We start from the raw sequence: 23,235 nt of genomic DNA on the forward strand, positions 1-23,235 counted from the left end.
AATTTGATCATTTGTAATTCTGAGAATTGAACGTACATGTTATGCTAACAAAATCATCTAAAAATGGAACAACTCAAACCTTCAATCTTTTCCTTCTTGAATTTTGTTAACTAAACTATACCTAAACAACAACAAAAACAACAACAAAGCCAAGCAAATCCAGTATAACAATTTTTCCTCCTGACCAATAAGTTATTTGTTTTGGTATCTGGTCAATATAACACAAACAGCACAGTACAATAACCCCAAAATATATAAATAGATTATGAGATTGATCTGTGGTTTGAATGAAAATACCTCCCTATAATATATCTTTCAATATAGCAAATACAATTTATTTTATTTAAATAGATTGAATATCCAAACTGTTCTAGATTAGGAAATATAAAGGCAGAAGTGATGGGCACTTACCTTAGCTATCTGAACACACCAATTAAGCAATAGCTGGGATCCAATGTTATCCTTGTGTTCATGGACATAATCCAACAGGCAGCCATGGGGCATAAGCTGTGTAACCAGCTGAATGGTTGGGCTTAGACAGACACCCAATAACCGGACTAAGTGTGGATGGTCCATACTTGCCATGATCAGAGCTTCCTAAGAGAAAAAAATATAACATCATTATTTAAACTCAAAATTCTTTACCATTATAGTTACTTGCCCTGTACTAATGGTGTTGATAATGATTTTGAAAATGTACTCTCAATCAATGGAATCAATTAAAAGTGAAAAGACATTATTGTAGCTATTATATTTCTAAAGTGGTTTAATTCAAGTGAAATTAAATGAAAAATAGACTATACAAAATGGGAAATGTTATAGAATAACTGCATATAAAATTAATAGCAGTATTTTCTCTTTTGTAATATGAATAATATTAGATTTTATTTACTGCCAAGTAGGTTGAAATTGAATCCTAATTTATACTGTAGATTTTTAACCTTTGATCTTTGGTTCTAGAGTCCAATAATCTGTACAAATGCACTTATTTGTATAAGGTGGCTCAGTTACAAATAAGGCAATTCAAAGTTAACTCATTCATTATTGGCATGGATTCAGACAGCATACACAGGTGTAATTTATAAATTATAAATATCATTATAAACAATTACAAACAATATGCCTATTGTGAATTTATGCAGAAAAATAAACATTTTAATAAGACATTTTGCTCCATAACTTTGCTTTTACTCAAATTTATTTCATTTTCAAAATTTTAAGTGATGTTTATTCATAGAACCATAAAATTTGAGAGCTAGGTGAGATTGTAAAAATTTGTGTACTCCAATTTTGTCATTTCATGAAGTGAGAAAACAGTTCTAACCTCTTTTTCATAATCATAAAGGCAGCTTTGCTTAATGGAGATAAAGTGTGGACATATGATGGTTATTTAGCACATCCTAAAGTTAACCTTCAATCAACAGTTATTTTAAGTATCTTTAGTCCAATTTGAAACTGATATGACCTTATACACACACACAGAGTGGGTGACACATCCATGGCAATTTATTATCTATCAGTTACCTATATGCAGGTATGAGACTGTTCATTGTACTATTCTTGAATATTTTTTGTAGCTTTGAAAAGTTTCAAATACTTGAAGACAGAAAGCTATATTGAGCTTCTCTTTAAGACAGCATAGCAGATTGATATACACATTTACCTCCATTTCCTCTCAATTCTACCATTTTAACAACAAAGTAATTAACAAAAAGCCAGAAACCAATAATCACAAGAAGAAATGAGGATGGAATGCTAAAAGTAGGAAGTGGCTTACTAGTAGTAAGTGACTTAGCAAACATAAGAAATCTGAAGCCTAACTTAGTAGGGGGAAAACTGAAAAGAAATCCAATTTTCCCCACTCGTGTACACACCAAAGGCTCAGTAGTGCTACACCACAAACCACTATACATAAATGGAGCAGGAGGGACGGACTTCATCAGGATTTTTTCAAAGTCCATTTAGGATGCACTTAGACTACAGATCTCCTCTCCCCTTCATCCTTAGGAGAGGCTAAACCAAAGGGATTGTGGACTGAATATCAGGCAGTGGAAAGAGAAATACTCTGGTGAAAATAGTAGGATCATGTAAATTTATATATGGTGAAAGTTGGGGCCACACTCCAGTTTCTTCTCCCAAATGGAGCTGTGACTTCAAACTTCTGGAAGTTTTGTTTAAACTTCAAATTCTACATCCAGCAAAATTTGAACCAAGTGAGTAAATATACAGACATATCTGTTCTTAAAAATGATTTTCTCACGTTTCCTTTCTCTGTTAGATATGCTCATTTAATAAAAGGTGGAAGGCAGTTTAAAAAGTACATTTAATTGAGGAAACAAGGAAATGACAGAAGGGATACTCCAGAATAAAAGCTATACAGAAGCCTGAGATAGTAGCCAGTCCAGACTGGAGTAGGACATATTGCTCTGGAAAAGATGATGCAAGAAGATGGGATTGATAGAAAACCTAATGAGTTTAAAATGCATTAAGAGTATACATATTTTCCTAGCAGAATCTGAACATCAAATTAGTGATAGATACACAGAAAACTAGCAAAAGTAAAATAAAGAAATGAATTTGAGGTAAAACATAAGATACACACCAGAAAAGAAAGTCATCATAATTAATATAAAGTAGTGGTCCCTAACATTTTTGGCACCAGGGATCATTTTCATGGAAGACAATTTTTCCATGGACCAGGGGCGTGCAGGGGGACGGCTCAGGATGATTCAAGTGCATTACATTTATTGTGTACTTTGTTATTATTACATTGTAATATATAATGAAATAATTATACAACTCACCATAATGCAGAATCAGTGGGAGCCCTGAGCTTGTTTTCACTTGCCACTCACTGCTAGGGTTTTGATAGGAGTCTGCAAGCAATTGATTTGTTATAGTCTCTGTGCAGTCAAACCTTTCTGCTAATGATGATCTGTATTTGCAGCTGCTCCCCAGCACTAACATCACCACTTCAGCCCCACCTCAGATCATCAGGCATTAGATTCTCATAAGGAGCGTGCAACCCAGATCACTCACATGTGCAATTCACAGTAGGGTTTGCGCTCCTATGAGAATCTAATGCAGCCACTGACCTGTCAGGAGGCGGAGCTCAGGCTGTTATGCGAGCGATGGGGAGCGGCTGTAAATACAGATGAAGCTTCGCTCTCTCACCCGCCACTCCCTTCCTGCTGTGTGGCCTGGTTCCTAACAGGCCACAGACCACTACAGGTCTGTGGCCTGGGGGTTGGGGACATCTGCTATAAAGCACAGCTGCAGCTGGGAGTCGTTATATAAGCATAACAACATAAACATGAAACAATATAAGCAAATATCATATGACTATATTGGAAAATGAAGAAAAGGAAGATATATTTCTGCAAGGTGGTGATGGGAAGGAAGTGAAGTACATTCCTGTTGTTCACAATGAAAAGTTAGTATATGATGCATAAAACTGAAAAATCAAGAGTTGACAGTATAAGCATATTATTTAGATAGAGAGTTAAGTAAAAGAAGAAATTGCTGAAAACTGAAAGTGATTACTTTGGGCAGTGTGAAATGGGGGCAGGGAAGGAAAAGAGGGTCACTAGTGACTGCTGTCTTTCACCATTATTAGCCTTGTAGGACATTATTCACTTTTAACCTCCACTACTATTTGAGTAGTGTTGAGTTCAGCTGAGTCTAAAGATTATTCATAATTATGGGGCAAGTCTGACAGAGTATGTAGATTTTACTGGATCCAGCCAGGGTCTTACGTGAAATATAACATTTTATTTTTTGAAGAAGGAAGGGTGGGGTGGTATGAATATTTGTCCAGAGAAGGGAGAGCTATGAGGCTAAACAGAAGAAATAAGCTGGTAAGGGGGTTTCAGCCTAACTCAAGGCACATTATTTTTGAGATTTTTGAGGGCAGAAGCTGAAATTGTTGTTTTTCAGGTGGCTTCCAAGTAGATTAGGTCTTCCAATTCCTCCTTCCCCAGCAGCCCCAGGGAACCAGATGAGTCAGAGAACAAAGGAGAGCACCAGTTTCTCTGCCTCTTTGCTGAGCCCACCACCACTGCAACACCTTGAGAACTGACAGCCCAGGAACCACTGTCCTTACCTCCAGCAAGGACAGTGGTATCCTCAGGTGGTACCAGTCAAACGGTCCCGAGGTAGGACCTCGCGGTGGCTCAGAGAAAAGAGAAGCTCCACATGGAGACCAGAGCTAGTGAGAAAAGACACTGTAGATGCTACAGGGTGACTGCAACTGGGAGACTGTTGTGTAAGATCATATGAGACACGCAGCCCTTCCCAAACTATTTGGGAAGACTTCCACTGAAGTTGGAGTTTCTGCACAATTGCAAAGCCAGAAATTTGAGTTATTGCTACTAATATGGCTCTATTTGGATCCATGAGGTGGAAACATTTTGGTTTTGCTTCCTGTATATTTCAGTCAACATTTGAAATAAAGCAAACTAATGTAATTATAAGGAGAGTACAAATAGAAACATTAGCCAAGTTGCATTATCTATTATTTAATGTAGTATTTTTATTAACTAAATAGTAATTAATATTAAAAGCATAAAGCAGAGGGTTCCTTCACTGAATTATGACATGCACACATATAAATATATACATAGACACCAACAAACAAGCAAAACATAATTAAATTAAATATCTAACTCAATCAAGTACCAAATTAGATATTTAATTAGATATTAAATATTAGATATCTGATTAAATTAAATGTATGCTAATTGCATTCTCTCTATTTCTCTTCTGGTGGCTCTAGTTTTTCATGTCCATCAAATCTACCCAGGTTTATCACTATAAGGGTAGCTTTCCAAGCCCCTCTCCCAGATAATCAGGTCTAGAAGTAAATCAGAATCTACATTTGTAGCAAGCTCCCTAGGAGAAATTACTGTAGGAAACATAGAACTTTGAGAACCCCTGGAACATCTCCATCAAATGTATGTCTCTATCATCCATTGCAAAGGAAGTAACATGCAACAGTTGTTTGATCCTCATTGTAACTCTAGGAAGCAAAGGAGGCAGCCATTCTCAGCTGTAACATAAGGAAACCAAGGCTGAGCAGAATTACTGCCCCAGGTCATATGATGTGTAGGCAGCAGGATCAGTGTTAAGACTCGGGTTTTCTGATTCTTAGTACAGTGTTATTTCTTAGGACAGTAAAAATACTGTAATTTTAAAATTTCCATTCTATCAGCACTTCGAACTGTAGATGCTTATCTTATTAACAAGAAGACAGCACCAAACACCTGACTTTAGCCATACCTGAGTGAGTTGGGTCAAATTATATTGATACTTTAGTTCCTGAGGAGCAACTCAAGCAACAGATTTGCACCTACAGGTAAACTGCCATCACTTACAATATGCTTTCAGAAAAAGCCGAAGAAAATATATTTCTCTGATTTCCTGTGAGTATTATTTGGTACAGGCCATTTCCTATGATATAGAACATCATGAAATTTAAGGTAAAAGAAAGATTTTAAGGTTATTTCAGGCCTTCTTTTTCAGGACGAAATATATAAACAAATTTTTTTCTTTTACAACGCAAGGAGTAACGATATTTCCATTCTAAATATGCATGTGAAAAGTTTACATCAGAAGAGTGTAAAAAAGTCGCATGAAAGTTCTCTTTTAAAAAATCTATTAGTAAGTCCTGGCAAAAAAGCTGGGGTTGTATTAAGGAAAATTGCTCATCACACTACAAAGAGTATTTGAAACCAAATTGCAGAGTATTTGCATAACAGTTCTCTTTTTTTGAGAAAGAAAAGATGAACACCACACTAATTGTAGGTTTTATTTTTTCATAAAGGAAATAGCAGATGGCTTTTTTGGGGGATAGGGGAAGAAATAAAAAGAAGAGAATGTGGATTCATTTAGAGTGATGAGTAGGATGGAAAGGGAAAAAAATTCAATATTTTAATAATGGAGTGTTAGGTTTCAATAAATTACTCTATGTTAAAATTAATAACATCCTTTGTTACCTATCTCTGTGTGGGGCCTATGGAAGCAATTTTGGAATCTTTGCTGCTGTCACTAGAAAATGTCACCAAAGGCCACTGGAATACATACAAGTTGACAGGTATATTATCTCTTTTTCCAGAAATGAAATTATTTTCTGTCTTTGTTTTCCCTTTTGCTTTACAAAATTTTTCTTGTAGGTGAATTAAATAGTTTTCTCATTGGACAGAGAGGAAGGCTGTAACAGGTGCTACACTGAAAACTCTAAAGCAGAAACATTTTTCTTTACAATGAGTTCTGGTTTCAATACGGACATTTTTTTAAAACTATCAAGGGATGACCAGGGCATAGATAAAAAGCTCTGAAACATATGTGCCATTATTCTCTAGCCTATGCTATTTGTATTTCTATTTTATTCTGAAGGAAAGACATCTCTGTACAATAATAAAAGTGAGCAATACCATTTGTCACACTAAGGCATCATTTTACCCAGCCTTCAGATGTTACACCTTGCCACTTAAACTTGTTTTCTCACTCATGCTGGTTAGTAGTTTTACAAAAAGAAAACAAAAAACAGAAAACATATGGTCATTGAAAACTTATGGGCTATTCTGTTTTTGAAAAATGTTAACTTCAGCCAAACTTTCACTGTTTCATTATGTCTATGGACCATTAATTCAATACCCTCCAGCTGAAAATGGGGAAAATCTCACTGCATCAGGGATAAGGAAGATAAAAAAAGGGGGATAGAGAAAAAGAAAAGATAAACAATTAACACAGGCATATAAAATTGTGCTTAATGAAACTGTCAGCAGACTTATGCATGCTTAAAACAAATGCCTCTCCTAAAGATAGAGGGGGTGATGATGACGAAGAGAACAAAGGAGATAATAGTGATGGCAGTGATGAAAAATGAGATAAAATTATTGGTCCATAATAGGGTTTTACAAATCTGTTTTGCTGCAGATGGTACCCAGATAATAAAATAAATGAAATCTGCATCTGTTCCCTCATGTCTAGAATAAATAATAATTTACTAGTGCTAGTAGGTGAGCGGTAATTAGACTGAATTAATATGCCATCAGTTTAAGTGTGTCTACATTGCTCAGTGGCACTCCTTTCAAATCCCTGGTATCATTTTTGTGAACTTGAACACTCAAATTAGGATCCTTCTAACTTTTGGAGTCAGCAGTTTTCCATCTCTGTTCTCCATCATTCACCCATTTGCTGGCTGAATTTTAGATCTACATATTACTTAACAATGCTACATAATTAAGACCTTTGTGAATAATTTTATACAAGGTAGAATTTTACTTTCTGACTGTGTTTTCTATCTTCCCCCTACCCCTAGGTATACTGAATTTCCCTCTATCCTTATTATATTTTCCTATCCTATGGTATACATTTATTCACTTAAGATATTTATTGAGGACCTGCTATGTGCCTAGCACTGTGATTGAAGCTTCTCTATCCTCATGAAGCTTTCATTCTCCTGGGAGAGGCAACCAATGTACAGGAAAACCTAATAAATATAAAACAGATGTATAAATAAGTATAAACTGCATTAAGGGTTATGAGGAAAATAGAGTATTGCAATAGATAATAAAATGGAGGTGGCAGAGCTACTTTAGATAAGGGTAGTCAAAAAATGTGCCCTGAGATCAGAATTATGAGAAGTCAGATAGACAAATATGAAGAAAGAGACTAAGAGATTGGCAAATTTTGGAAGCTCTGAGAAGACCCATGTCTGGAATTTAGGAAGGGCTGCAATGGCATGAGATAAGACTGGAAATGTAGGTAGGGGCCAGACCATGAAAGGCCTCTAAGTCATGGAAAGAAGACTGGATTTATTTTTAATAATTTAATTTTTTAATGCCTGCTTTCTGTTCTGCTTCACTTATCTCTCTCTCTTAGCCTGAACTCCAATGTTAACTATTATAATAAAGCATTTACCACCATCCTATAATTTTTCCCCCCGATATTCCCATTTTGATACCCCTTGGCCAAAGACAACTCCCACCATTTGAATTCTCAAACTTTCCAATGTTGTTAGAGAAAAGCATAGATTCATGGAGATTTGTCAAATCTCCTGACTTGATCCTCCAAAAATAGTCCTTGGTTTTAGTTTTTAATTTCTTATTGACTCTTTATTACATTTATTATGACCTGTATCTCTGAGCAGGAAAAATCAAAAACAAACAAACAAACAAACAAAACACTTTCTATCTTTCACAATCTTTACTCTGTAAAATGTGCTCTTGACATCTTGCCATTGTGTTCCTTTGGATAATTTTACCTTTGTTTATCTCTAGTATGACTTTATCTTCACTCCATATTGGCACATTCACTGTACCCACAAGTATATTTAGATGTCCTATATTCTAAAAATGAAAGTTCCTTCAATTTTTCCACTTCTCTACTTTGAGAATATTTGCTATTCTCATTGGCCATTTCTTCGTTTTATAGTCTTTCCCTCCTTAGGGGTCTAGTTTTTCTGCAACTTTTCTGCATTCTAACTATTCAAAGTACTCTTGAAAAAGTCACCAGTAACCTCCTTATCACTAGTCAACAGGTTATTCCCTCATTCTTAACTTTTTCCTGAGATTCTGCATGCTTTTACCTGACTGACCACCATTCTCTTTTGAAAATCTCTCTGTGATTGATGATAGCATTTTATTCTATCCTGAATCTTCAGTCTCTCTGAGCATTCTTATTACAGGTATTGGCACATGCTTTTCCCTCCCATACCTTAAATGTGGAAATGCCATCATAGCTTTGTCCCTAATATTCTTTGCTTTCGTCTGTAACCTCTTGCATCCTTATATCTTATAACTAAGAAATATGACAGAGTTATCAGAAACACATGGAATCAACTGCAGAATTCTGTGGTTTTTCAAGTTTAATAACATTGCTATTTAAAAGATGGAAAGCAAAATCCATCATGACCATATCCAAAATACCTGTGCAAAATACCTGTCAAAATATCCAGACATGAGAATTATGCTGTGCCCATATTCCAACCATTCTTTTCAACTCCTGTAATTTCAACCGTCATCTCTGAGCAGAAACTAATAGGTCTTTATATAGGTATAGCTCCCCTATCGTGGTATCTATTCCATTTTTATTTGACTTATTTGTTAAATGTCCACCATCTCTAATGATTTCTCTGAGAGTAATAATACTAGCTGATAATGTTATCAAACTCTTGTAGAGTGTATGGCTCTTAGTAAGGGGGCAATGCAGTTTTATTAATAAATAAACAGAATCTGTATTATATTCCCCCCTCTCATCCTACCTCATCTCAGGAATCAACTCATATTTCAAGTGCATTCTGGTCATCCTGATACAGATAAACTACTGGATATCAAATTTAAGACACAAAGTAAATTTCTCGATAAAAGCTTGTCTGCTAACTTTACCAATTTTGTAAATGTCAGAAGCATTTTCTAATTTGGATTGTAAAACTTAGATTCATATTTGGCATATTCTTTTCTAATGTTTTCCATTCCACTCCATATCTAACATTGTGCCAAATCCCATTTATTATTTATTCCAGTGTAGCTCAAATCTGTATCCTTCCATGATTTTTTTTTTTTATACAGCAGGTTCTTATTAGTCATCAATTTTACACACATCAGTGTATGCATGTCAATCCCAATCGCCCAATTCATCACACCACCAGCACCACCCACCCCAAGGCTTTCCCCCTTTGGTGTCCATACGTTTGTTCTCTACATCTGTGTCTCAATTTCTGACCTGCAAACCAGTTCATCTGTACCATTTTTCTAGGTTCCACATATATGCGTTAATATACGATATTTGTTTTTCTTTTTCTGACTTACTTCACTCTGTATGACAGTTTCTAGATCCATCCACGTCTCAACAAATAACCTAATTTCATTCCTTTTTATGGCTGGGTAATATTCCACTGTATATATGTACCACATCTTCTTTATCCATTCGTCTGTTGATGGGCATTTAAGCTGCTTCCATGACCTGGCTATTGTAAATAGTGCTGCAATGAACATTGGGGTGCATGTGTCTTTTTGAATTATGGTTTTCTCTGGGTATAGGCCCAGTAGTGGGATTGCTGGATCATATGGTAATCCTATTTTCAGTTTTTTAAGGAACCTCCATACTGTTCTCCATAGTGGTTGTATCAATTTACATTAACACCAACAATGCAACAGGGTTCCCTTTTCTCCACACCCTCTTCAGCATTTGTGGTTTGTAGATATTCTGATGATGCCCATTCAAACAGGTGTGAGGTGATACTTCATCGTAGTTTTGATTTGCATTTCTCTAATAATTAGTGATGTTTAGCAGCTTTTCATGTGCTTCTTGGCCTTCTGTATGTCTTCTTCAGAGAAATGTCTATTTAGGTCTTCTGCCCTGGATTGGATTGTTTGTTATTTTAATATTAGCTGCATGAGCTGTTTATATACTTTAGAGATTACTCCTTTGTCCGTTGATTCCTTTACAAATATTTTCTCCCATTCTGAGGGTTGCCTTTTCGTCTTCTTTATGGTTTCCTTTGCTGTGAAAAGCTTTTAAGTTTCATTAGGTCCCATTTGTTTATTTTTGTTTTTATTTCCATTACTCTAGGAGGTGGATCAAAAAAGATCTTGCTGTGATTTACGTCAAAGAGTGTTCTTCCTATGTTTTCCTCTGAGAGTTTTAGAGTGTCCGGTCTTACATTTAGGTCTCTAATCCATTTTGAGTTTATTTTTGTGTATGGTGTTAGGGAGTGTTCTAATTTCATTCTTTTACAGGTAGCTCTCCAGTTTTCCCAGCACCATTTATTGAAGAGACTGTCTTTTCTCCATTGTATATCCTTGCCTCCTTTGTCATAGATTAGTTGACCATAGGTGCGTGGGTTTATCTCTGGGCTTTCTATCTTGTTCCATTGATCTATATTTCTGTTTTTGTGCCAGTACCATATTGTCTTGATTACTGTAGCTTTGTAGTATAGTCTGAAGTCAGGAAGTCTGATTCCTCCAGCTCCATTTTTTTCCCTCAAGACTGTTTTGGCTATTCGGGGTCTTTTGTGTCTCCATACAAATTTTAAGATTTTTTGTTCTAGTTCCGTTAAAAATGCCATTGGTAATTTGATAGGGATTGCATTGAATCTGTAGATTGCTTTGGGTAGTATAGTCATTTTCACAATATTGATTCTTGCAATCCAAGAACATGGTATATCTCTCCATCTGTTGGTATCATCTTTAATTTCTTTCATCAGTGTCTTATAGTTTTCTGCATACAGGTGTTTTGTATCCCTAGGTAGGTTTATTCCTAGGTATTTGATTCTTTTTGTTGCAGTGGTAAATGGGAGTGTTTCCTTAATTTCTCTTTCTGATCTTTTGTTGTTAGTGTATAGGAATGCAAGAGATTTCTGGGCATTAACTTTGTATCCTGCAACTTTACCAAATTCATTGATTAGCTCTAGGAGTTTTCTGGTGGCATGTTTAGGATTCTCTATGCATAGTACCATGTCATCTGCAAACAGTGACAGTTTTACTTATTCTTTTCCAATTTGTATTCCTTTTATTTCTTTTTCTTCTCTGATTGCCGTGGCTAGGACTTCCAAAACTATGCTGAATAACAGTGGTGAGAGTGGACATCCTTGTCTTGTTCCTGATCTTAGAGGAAATGCTTTCAGTTTTTCTCCATTGAGAATGATGTCTGCTGTGGGTTTGTCATATATGGCTTTTATTATGTTGAGGTAGGTTCCCTCTATGCCCACTTTCTGGAGAGTTTTTATCATAAATGGGTGTTGAATTCTGTCAAAAGATTTTTCTGCATCTATTGAGATGATTATATGGTTTTTATTCTTCAATTTGTTAATATGGTGTGTCACATTGATTGATTTGCATATATTGAAGAATCCTTGCATCCCTGGGATAAATCCCACTTGATCATGGTGTATGATCTTTTTAATGTGTTGTTGGATTCTGTTTGCTAGTATTTTGTTGAGGATTTTTGCATCTATATTCATCAGTGATATTGGTCTGTAGTTTGCTTTTTTTGTAGTATCTTTGTCTGGTTTTGGTATCAGGGTGATGGTGGCCTCACAGAATGAGTTTGGGAGTGTTCCTTCCTCTGCAATTGTTTGGAAGAGTTTGAGAAGGATGGGTGTTAGCTCTCCTCTAAATTTTTGATAGAATTCACCTGTGAAGCCATCTGGTCCTGGACTTTTTTTGTTGAAAGATTTTTAATCACAGTTTCAATTTCATTACTTATGATTGGTCTGTTCATATTTTCTATTTCTTCCTGTTCAGTCTTGGAAGGTTATACCTTTCTAAGAATTTGTCCTTTTCTTCCAGGTTGTCCATTTTATTGGCATAGAGTTGCTTGTTGTAGTCTCTTAGGATGCTTTGTATTTCTGCAGTGTCTGTTGTAACTTCTCCTTTTTCATTTCTAATTTTATTGATTTGAGTCCTCTCCCTCTTTTCTTGATGAGTCTGCCTAATGGTTTATCAATTTTGTTTATCTTCTCAAAGAACCAGCTTTGAATTTTATTGATCTTTGCTATTGTTTTCTTTGTTTCTATTTCATTTATTTCTGCTCTGATTTTTATGATTTCTTTCCTTCTGCTAACTTTGGGTTTTGTTTGTTCTTCTTTCTCTAGTTCCTTTAGGTGTAAGGTTACATTGTTTATTTGAGATTTTTCTTGTTTCTTCAGGTATGCTTGTATAGCTATAAACTTCCCTCTTAGAACTGCTTTTGCTGCATCCCATAGGTTTTGGATCGTCGTGTTTTCATTGTCATTTCTCTCGAGGTATTATTTTTGATTTCCTCTTTGATTTCTTCAGTGATCTCTTGGTTATTTAGTAACGTATTGTTTAGCCTCCATGTGTTTGTGTTTTTTACTGGTTTTTTTTTCCCCTGTAATTTATTTCTAATCTCATAGCATTGTTGTCAGAAGAGATGCTTGATATGATTTCAATTTTCTTAAATTTACTCAGGCTTGATTTGTGACCCAAGATGTGATCTATCCTGGAGAATGTTCCATGCACACTTGAAAAGAAAGTGTAATCTGCTGTTTTTGGATGGAATGTCCTATAAATATCAATTAAATCTATCTGGTTTATTGTGTCATTTAAAGTTTCTGTTTCCTTATTTTTTTTCATTTTGGATGATCTTTCCATTGGTGTAAGTGAGGTACTAAAGTCCCCCACTATTATTGTGTTACTGTCAATTTCCTCTATTATAGGTGTTAACATTTGCATTATTATTGAGGTGTGCCTATGTTGGGTGCATATATATTTATAATTGTTACATCTTCTTCTTAGATTGATCCTTTGATCATTATGTAGTGTCCTTCCTTGTCTCTTGTAACATTCTTTATTTTAAAGTCTATTTTACCTGATATGAGTATTGCTACTCCAGCTTTCTTTTGATTTCCATTTGTAGGGAATATCTTTTTCCATCCCCTCACTTTCAGTCTGTATGTGTCCTAGGTCTGAAGTGGGTCTCTTGTAGACAGCATATATATGGGTCTTGTTTTTGTATCCATTCAGCAAGCCTGTGTCTTTTGTTTGGAGCATTCAATCCATTCACGTTTAAGGTAATTATCGATATGTATTTTCCTATTACCATTTTCTTAATTGTTTTGGGTTTGTTTTTGTAGGTCCTTTTCTGCTCTTGTGTTTCCCACTTACAGAAGTTCCTTTAGCATTTGTTGTAGAGCTGGTTTAGTGGTGCTGAATTCTCTTAGCTTTTGCTTGTCTGTAAAGCTTTTGATTTCTCCATCAAATCTGAATGAGATCCTTGCCGTGTAGTGTAATCCTGGTTGTAGGTTCTTCCTTTTCATCATTTTAAGTATATCATGCCACTTCCTTCTGGCTTGCAGAGTTTCTGCTGAGAAATCAGCTGTTAACCTTATGGGAGTTCCCTTGTATGTTATTTGTCGTTTTTCCCTTGCTGCTTTCAATAATTTTTCTTTGTCTTTAATTTTTGCCAATTTGATTACTATGTGTTTCGGCGTTTTTCTCCTCGGGTTTATCCTGCCTGGGACTCTCTGCGCTTCCTGGACTTGGGTGGCTATTTCCTTTCCCATGTTAGGGAAATTTTCGACTATAATCTCTTCAAATATTTTCTCGGGTCCTTTCTCCCTCTCTTCTCCTTCTGGGACCCCTATAATGTGAATGTTGTTGCATTTAATGTTGTCCCAGAGGTTTCTTAGGCTGTCTTCATTTCTTTTCATTCTTTTTTCTTTATTCTGTTCTGCAGCAGTGAATTCCACCATTCTGTCTTCCAGGTCACTTATCCATTCTTCTGCCTCAGTTATTCTGCTATTGATTCCTTCTAGTGTAGTTTTCATTTCAGTTATTGTATTGTTCATTTCTGCTTGTTTGTTCTTTAATTCTTCTAGGTCTTTGTTAAACATTTCTTGCATCTTCTCAATCGTTGCCTCCATTCTTTTTCCGAGGTCCTGGATCATCTTCATTCTCATTTTTCTGAATTCTTTTTCTGGAAGGTTGCCTATCTCCACTTCATTTAGTTGTTTTTCTGGGGTTTTATCTTGTTCCTTCATCTGGTACATAGCCCTGTGCCTTTTCATCTTGTCTATATTTCTGTGAATGTCATTTCTGTTCCACAGGCTGCAGGATTGTAATTCTTCTTGCTTCTGCTGTCTGTCCTCTGCTAGTGTTGGGGGGGGGGGGCCTCCTGCAGAAGCAGAGGGTTGCTGTGGCTCACCGTGGGGACAAGGACACTGGCAGCAGAAGTTCTGGGAAGTACTCCTTGGCATGAGCCCTCCCAGTCCGCCATTAGCCCCACCAAAGAGCCTGTCCCTTCCATGTATTTTTAACCTGACTCCTAGTTAAGTTCAGACTCATATTGCTGTTGTAAAAAGAATGCTGATTTTTCCATTAACTCCAGTGTGTTTTTGCTGTCACTTACAAAAAAAAAAAAATCCTTGGCATTTTTTGGAGTCCTACATAGATACCCTTAACCTTGATGTACTCAATAAACATTTGTTGAGTTAAATTTGATATGTTGAAAAATGCAACACATTCTGTAATAAAGAAGGTTAGATTATACTCCCAGCTATGATGCTAGTGATCTGTGGGATTAACCTGCATATTTCTCTTTGCCCCTCCAGAGCCATTCTCCATCCTTCTCCACTTTGCCATGTGCCCAGCAAAACTGACCCAAATGGATGACAACAGGCTACCTTTTCTCTGTATTGGTTTCATTTGCGTTCAGCCAATAAAAAGAAGCAGCAGAAGACTAAAGAGAGAAGAGAGTGAGGTTGGTATTTATCCCTCACTCCCCACTTCCCTGCAGCCCTCTACTAAAAGTCACAGTGGTAATCTTTCTCTTGCTCCTTCAGGCCTAGCAGTTCTGTTACTAGTCTCAAGACACTTCAACAATCTACGCTGGTGTTCCTCAACCCTGCCTATACCTTTATAAAAACCCCTTTGCTAAACTCTCTTCCATTATTCCAACTTAATATACCATGTGTTTCCTGTTGGGGTTCTTCTGATGAGGTAAATTTGGGCAAGTCACATAACCTAAAATTTATTTGTTAAACGACAGATTTAAGTCACTGTTGGGCAAAAAGTGGCATGTGTGCTACACCAGCACTCCCTCCCCTTGCCCATGGCAGAGACTGCTAAGCAATCATTGTGATGGGCTGATAATGAATCCCCACATCTTAATCCCAGGAACCTGTGAATCTTACCGTATTTGGAAAAAGGGTCTGTACAAATATGATTAAGTTAGGGATTTCGAGATGAAGAGATCATCTTGGAGTATCTGGGTGGGTCCTCAATGTCCTCACAACTATCCTTATAAGAGAAAGGCATAGGGAAATTAGATACAGATACCAGAGGAGTCAGAGGTGAGAGTGATGCTTCCACAAGCTACGGAACATATGCAGCCACCAGACACTGGAGGAGGCAAGAAACAGATTTTCCTTTAGAGCTTCTGAAAAACATGCAGCCCTACCAACGCCTTGACTTCAGAAGTCTCGCTTCCAGAAATGTGCTATAATGTTTCTGTGAAGTCAACGAGTCTGTGGTAGTTTGTTACAGCAGCCAAGGAAAACTAATACAATTACTGTATTCCTGCAAGGACTGGATGAGGACTCAAAATCCTTCTCCATCCAATGCTTTAGGCAACAAAAACCAACTTATTGGAAGGTAAAGGTGAGATTTAAACATTGTTGCCTTGATTTTATACATAGTTTTGCAATTAATGTTGCTGCCAAACCTTTTTTTAGTTTGGATGTACTATATTGGTCTAATCTAAATGATGCAGATACTTTAAATTCATTTAAAAATTAACATATATATATGTAATAGCCAAATGATATAGTATAGGCAAAGAGCTTATCAGTGCCTAGTAGACTCTTAAAAATGTTAGTTACGTTTACATTTGTATTAAACTAATTATATTTGAAGGGAGTGAAATCATTGAGTAGTAAAGGCATGGCCAGGAGTCTGGAAAAAAAACTGCAGCCCCAGGGTAAGTGGGCACTTTGATCTTTTTTCAAGTATAGTAGGGCCATTTGGAATAAAAGGTAGGTAAATTGACCAAAAAATATTTTTTCTGTCAGCCCTTTATAAGCTATTCTTTTCCTATTTAAGCCCAGGGAGAGCTGGAAACATCTCTTCCTACTTTCAACATAAAGGTAATCATGAAACATTAGGAGAAGGCCAAAGGTAGCTTATGGAGTTGCAAGAGAACTTCAAGGACAACACAAATTTGTTCTGTAACAAATAGTAACCACAATAACAGTAATAACAGTAAATAGCAATTTGGGTTAAAGTAGATGATAAAGACTAAGAGGTACTGCTGAATGCTTATAGCTAGGGCAGAGACAATCGCTTACTGATTAATCTTAGCAAAGTTACAGAAAGAGATGCACAAAGGTGTCTGCAATTAACCATTCAGGACTGATATAGAAGAACAAGCTCAGCAAGGTCCAACATGGATCTTCTGAGAGGACACTGCAATCTTCTGTAAAGAACGAAAACATCAACTTCCTAGAATCAGAATAAATCATCTGAGGCTATAGAGTCTACAACTAGGGAGGAAGGAATAATTATTAGCTCCCAAATAGTGTCTACTGCTTTCATTTTTTTCTCTCCATAAATGAAAATCAATTTTTATAAGGTTATTTGATCTGTTGGGTAAGCCCTGTCTTTAGTTCCCCTACAGCTTTCTAGTTTTTAGTAAACATAGTCCCTCTAAAGTCACCTATTCAAGAATTTCATCAGATCATAACTGCTGCTTGTTGTTGAATTGTACCTGGCACAATGCTATTGACTTTCCACGTGAACATATTTAGTTCTCAGGACAAACTTGTCCAACAGGTATTATTATATCAATTGACTGATAAGGAGAGTAGTTTGAAAAGGAGAAGCAATTTGCCAAGATCCTAAAGTTAGTAAGTAGCCAAGGTGAGATTTGAGCCTGGTTCCCGTTGTATCCGCAGCCAAGACTGTCTCCTCAGGAGTTGCTGATGTCAGTTAGGTAACCAGGAGGACTCAGCTGATTTTGTAGTCATTATCTTAGTATCCTAGCAGGAACTATCACTGATAAGATCAACCTATTAATGGAAACTTTATGAAGTGACATTCTAACAGGTACTTTTTTTTTTTTTTTTTGATAAATCACCTGAGCACAATTTATCCTCGACTACTTAAAATTAATCCTCTTATTATAAAATGCTGAAGAACCTTTGCAGGAAGGGACAAAGACTAACTCACATCTTTATTCTCATTTCTGCACAGGAGAACATGATTCTAGGAGTCTCATTCAATACATTTAAAAATCAAATTTGACTTAAAATAGATCAGAATCTAGTAATTTTGGTAATAGCTCTTATTTAATTGCTTAGGACTTCATGATTTGCTATTTTGTATAATTTGGGGAATTAATTCTGTTTTCCTAGATACTGCACATTCTCCAAAGGAAGACACCTATGGTGTTTCTAATTTGCAAGAAGAATCTGTTAATTAATTCCAATTATATTAAAGGCATATAACAACAAACAACCATTTGGAATAAAAGGTAGGTTCTGTACATTCTCCAAAGGAAGACACCTATGGTGTTTCTAATTTGCAAGAAGAATCTGTTAATTAATTCCAATTATATTAAAGGCATATAACAACAAACAACCAAATAAAATTAGGAAAACCTTCCCTTAAAAACTAATAAAATATCTTAAATATACTTCTGGTAAAAGAGGAGGCTGAACTGTGTTCTTCATGATTCATTCAAGATAAAATACTGAGTGACTTTAATTAAGTCTCCATTTTTCAGTTACTAGTCTCATGCTCATATAGGATAATTCACACATAGAAATCATTTGTCCTATCATTTATTTCTTTCTTATCTCCTCTACTTTTTATAATGAACTTAATTATTGCCATCAGATATATTAAATTTTGAAACCATGATTTATATGCAAGTTCTTATATTAAATATTCATGTCAATGTTATTTTAATATTCTACACTGATCCTGATGTCAAGAGTATTCAGTTAGAGGCAATCACTAGTAAAAATCTGCATTAATGTTATTTATGTTTCTATGTTTTTAATATGGTAGCAGTAAATAATATTACCACCTGATGCAAAAGGAGTTATAATAAACCCTGAAAGAAAATATATGGTGTTACAAAAGACCCTTATTGCTAATGTCTTTGCTTCAGGAGGCTCCGAGTCAAAGGAATGTGTGGTTTTGTGGCTAGACACACACTGTGTAAGGGTTAGAAAGTGGCAGTGGAAAAAGGAGTACCTCATAAAGAATCTCTGCAAGAAGGCCTCCAATCCTGACTTGGTATTTGAAACCAGCCACTGAAAATTAACCAATATTTTAGAAATGGAATGGTAACTGAGATTTCTATAATGACTGCCCTCGGAAAAGTCAATTCATGGCCATTATATTCATCATCAGAAAACTCAAACAGTAGTGCAGAGCACTATAAGGGTTATTTTGTTAAATATTATCTTATTAATAACAGTATGGAGTTTAGGAGTATTCATAGGAAATAGCTAGCCATTCTTTCATTCACTCATTAACTCATGCCCATTATTGACTGAAGTTTACTCTATACACTCCACTAGGATGCAAAAATTAAAAAGACATATATTCTACTCATGAATAGAGGATATCCTAGAAGTCTTTAAATGTTAGTAAAAATAGGTTATGAATATTAATAACAGTTATGATGAATATTTATGATCTAAGATTCCTATAACAATTTATGGAAGACAGAGATTATCTTCTAACTGAATGCAGGAAAAAAAAATTAAAAGCTTTGTTGAGAAGAAAAACCTGAGTGTGGATATCACTATGTGGGAAGAACATGTTATAAAAGAATAAATAACATGGGTTGGGTGGTGTGATGAGGAGAAAGAGGTATGAACACTGATTCATGCAAAATTTCTTTCCAGAGTGTGCTCTTTTACTAGTTAACATGATAAGAAGCAAGTCATTCACCCTGTCAAAACCTGAGTTTCCTCTGCTGTATACAGCTGAGGATCAATAATACTCATCTTGTGTAACAACAATTTCACATAATATGTAGGAAAGAGTCTAGCACAGGGGCTGGTCAGATAACATATCAGTTATCCAATATAACTAATTCTTTTCCTTCTAAAATTAAGAAAGTGGGAAAGTGTCATACGCATGGGGAATACAACTAGATCAGCTTATAGGGAGCATCTGGCACATGACAAAACAGTAAGGAATAAACCTGGAAAGGGAGGCTGGTACTAGGGCTTGTAGGAGTTTAAATGATAGGCTGACGTTTGGATTTTATTCTGTCAAAATCCTTGATCAAGAAACTCACATATTCTAGCAGCACTGTCCCCAGGATAAATCATAGGGAAATGGTCTGAAAGCCAAGAGATGAAGAAGCTGCTGTCCGTGAATAAGGTAATGAGATTTTAGCACACTGCATCCTAAGAAATCTGAAATAAATGCTTAGCTTGCCAAACACCTTTTTAAAAAGGGTCTTCAGGTTTTGTATTTTGTGCTCTTGGCTGGGGTTTCCTACTTCACATTAAAAAAAAAAAAATCCTTCAGTAAGTTACAGAGAATATCGAGGAGTTTGTCCTGTGGATGATAAAAACCTGTTATACAAGTCAAGATAAAAAACCTTCCCCCACTTCTTTCTGGAACGAGAGATTCTCTTTTACTTCTCCTTCCCTGCAGTAGGAAAGGATTTGCATCCAATATGAATAGAATTTTACTTCTCAGCATCTCTTTCTTCTTTTCATTCCCACAACTCATTGTACTTTCCTCATAATCCACTTTACCCCATGGCATCATTTTTTTTCCACCAAACTTCATGACAGTATTGGTCAGTCTGGTTCATTGCCATGGTCACACAATTTCTCTGCCTAATACAGGCATTAACAATTACCCTTTGACTTTCTACCAAACAATTCTGAAAAGGACAAAAGAAATTACAGTATTCAATAGTCAGTGGAATGTCTAACAATCTCTCAGTTCTTTATAGGTATATATGGGGACAGCTTTTTGAGGGAAGGTGCAGTGACTTTTGTCTGTAGTCTCTATTAATTGTTGCTATGTTGTTTTCCTATCCCCTATGTGGGGATGTAACAAACTCTGAGGCTATTCTACTAATCTTTTCTCCTCTTGATCCTTTACATTATTATAGCTTCCAGAATTTCTGAAGCCCCTGTGCAAATATTATCTAAATTTTAAAGTTCTGATGGCCATGATATCAGTCCTTCCGCTAAGAACCAGACTGAACTGAGATGGAACTGGTACTAGAAGCTAAATATCATTTTTGAGAGTTAAAAAATCAAAACTTAAAGTCACCAGTCATGATTATGAACATTTTGTATTATTAGAAAATGCCTCTGTGGCACTTCAACTCTCAAGAATTATTTGCTTCAGTCTGTTTCATCAGAGGAACCAGAAAATTATTATTTATGATAATACTTACATAGGTTACTTAGATTAAAAGTAAAAGAATTCATATATTCAGAGTAATTATTCATCAAATCTTCAAATGGTATGCAAAACCCACTCAAAAAATAAATTCTTCATTTTTTAGGTATTTTAATTGAAATTTATATAAATTAAAATTCACAGATATTTAAAACGTGTACTGGAACATCATAACCTGATATTTATTTCAATTTTTAAAATCATAGTATAGAGAAAGCAAGTTTTATAAGGTTCTTCTAAACCAATTTCAGTGATTTTTAAGTGCAAACTATGCAATTAAATGTTAAGTGTGATTAAAGAAGCAATACACTTGAGGATATCTGCAATATCAGTACAGACTTATGGTGCTCTTTAGCATTAAGGCATTTTTGCACATCTAATATATTTTCTTTGAAAATGTGATGGAAAGATTTAAATACTTCATTTAGTAGTTATCAGATGACTTTAGATGGCTTTGAAAATAAATACAGATATTGTGGTTATGAGCTAAGAGTTTTTAATGGTACAGTGTGCTTCTCAGAAGAAAAATGTCAGATAATGGAAAAAATTTGATCAACAAGCAAAGATTTACTTAGCGCTTAATATGTATCCAAGTCAAATTCTAAAAATAAGAATGAATTGCATAAAACATGACATGCATAAATAATTTCATTTCATAAACTTTCATGTTTTCAGTGACATTGCAGATTTTAAAAAAAATGTTATTATTCCTTACAATGTGACAAGTATTTTTCAAACTGTACCATTGGGAGATGAAGTGATTGAGAGGAATGAATTTCAATAATTTATTATTTTTTTTAAATTTTATAACAAGCTCTGGTAAATAGAAGCCAGAGCCAAACACATAAAAAAAGAAATCACAAGAATTTATTGAAATATCATTTAGGAATTATTTATATTCCCAAGATTTTGAGAGGAGAGTATAATAAATTATATTTTTGAGATAAATTATGTTTCTGTATTTTTCATAGTTATATTTTCTAAAATAAAAATAAACTGTATTCAACAATGTATCCATCATAAAAAGTTAGAATATAGTGATTATTTGCAACAAATGAATATCTGTAGAACTGTATTCTATCTCTTAAATTTTTAAAAATATAAGAGAAATAAAATCTTAAAAAATTTTCTGTAGATATGACATGGTAATATAAACAATGTAATTGATGAGCAGAGAGATTAGAGAGGGGTCACAGCGGTAATTTTTCGTCAACTATACTAATTTAAAATATTTTCTATTTGTTTCTGAATTCTAAAAATGTTCACTAGAAACAAGAAAGAAATTATTCTTTTGAATTTGTCCCCTAGGTTTTCTTTAACAGTGGAATTCAAACAATTTAAAAGGCAATTTGAACTTCTATTTTTCATTATGCGTTTTCTTGAGAAGAGTAAAAAAATGTATTATGAAAAGAAAGATACTATACTAGATATTTTCCTTTCCTCATTAATTTAAAAGTAATTGCAAGAGCAAAAGCCATGCCTATTGTGTGTGTCTGAATGGCCTCAAGGAAGATTCAATTACAAACTGACATGTTTCAACACACATAGCTTGCATACTTAATTCAGATGTACCTCCAAAAGGAAACATCTCTAGTTTTGTTAAATGCACAACAGGTTTCAGTTGAGCCAGTAATTTCCAAATATATTTGTATTATTTCTTGGCATTTGGTGCTTTTTTGCTTGTAATTCCTAGGTGCACATGTAAAATACTTGATGTTAAAGATGAGCAACTCACTGAGTAAATGGTCATTTGTACTTTTAAAAATAAAATGTTCATCAAGAACATGAGAGTGGAGTACCAATATGGTTAATAGAATAACATATACTCTAAATGCTAGGACTAATCTGTTTAATACTTATCAATCCAAATGTGTAAGTCTAGCACTCCTTTCTAGATCCCTGGAAAGGGTGTGATATATTTTGATTAAAATCATAGATCAAAATGGAACACTGTACTAGTTTTCTGTACTACTGAATTTTAAACTTTTGCCCAGAAATTTGGCATATAAAGATTAAAATTACATAATATATGTGAATAAGAAACAAAAAATCATACTTCATGTTTAAGTACTCATAAAGAAAAATGTGGATACATGTATCCTGATGTTAAGTGTATATATATACGTATATAATATATATATAACATATGTATATCTTATATATGTGTGTATATATAATATATAAATTAAATCCACTTATTTCACTCTCTTCCTCCTAACATTATACATACACAGATCCATTTATTTTTTTTCCTAAATATTTTAGCTGTACTTTAATTATTTGTGGTATTTAGAGCTTTTTTTACTAAATGAAATGAAATTCTTTC

The 23,235-nt window shown here is 34.9% G+C and overlaps 1 protein-coding gene across 2 annotated transcripts in view; it reads right to left on the reverse strand.

The window, feature by feature from the left end:
- Positions 1 to 23,235, reverse strand: part of ERBB4 (erb-b2 receptor tyrosine kinase 4) — a 1,149,217-nt gene that overhangs the window by 174,734 nt on the left and 951,248 nt on the right. For both annotated transcript variants that reach the window (XM_007187864.2, XM_007187863.2), the window contains exon 20: positions 412 to 597. In XM_007187864.2, coding sequence (XP_007187926.2) covers positions 412 to 597 — 186 coding nt within the window. The remainder of the gene's footprint in view (positions 1 to 411; positions 598 to 23,235) is intronic.

The sequence above is a fragment of the Balaenoptera acutorostrata genome, chromosome 8 (assembly GCF_949987535.1).
Source record: "Balaenoptera acutorostrata chromosome 8, mBalAcu1.1, whole genome shotgun sequence".
Classification (NCBI taxonomy): Eukaryota; Metazoa; Chordata; class Mammalia; order Artiodactyla; family Balaenopteridae; genus Balaenoptera; species Balaenoptera acutorostrata.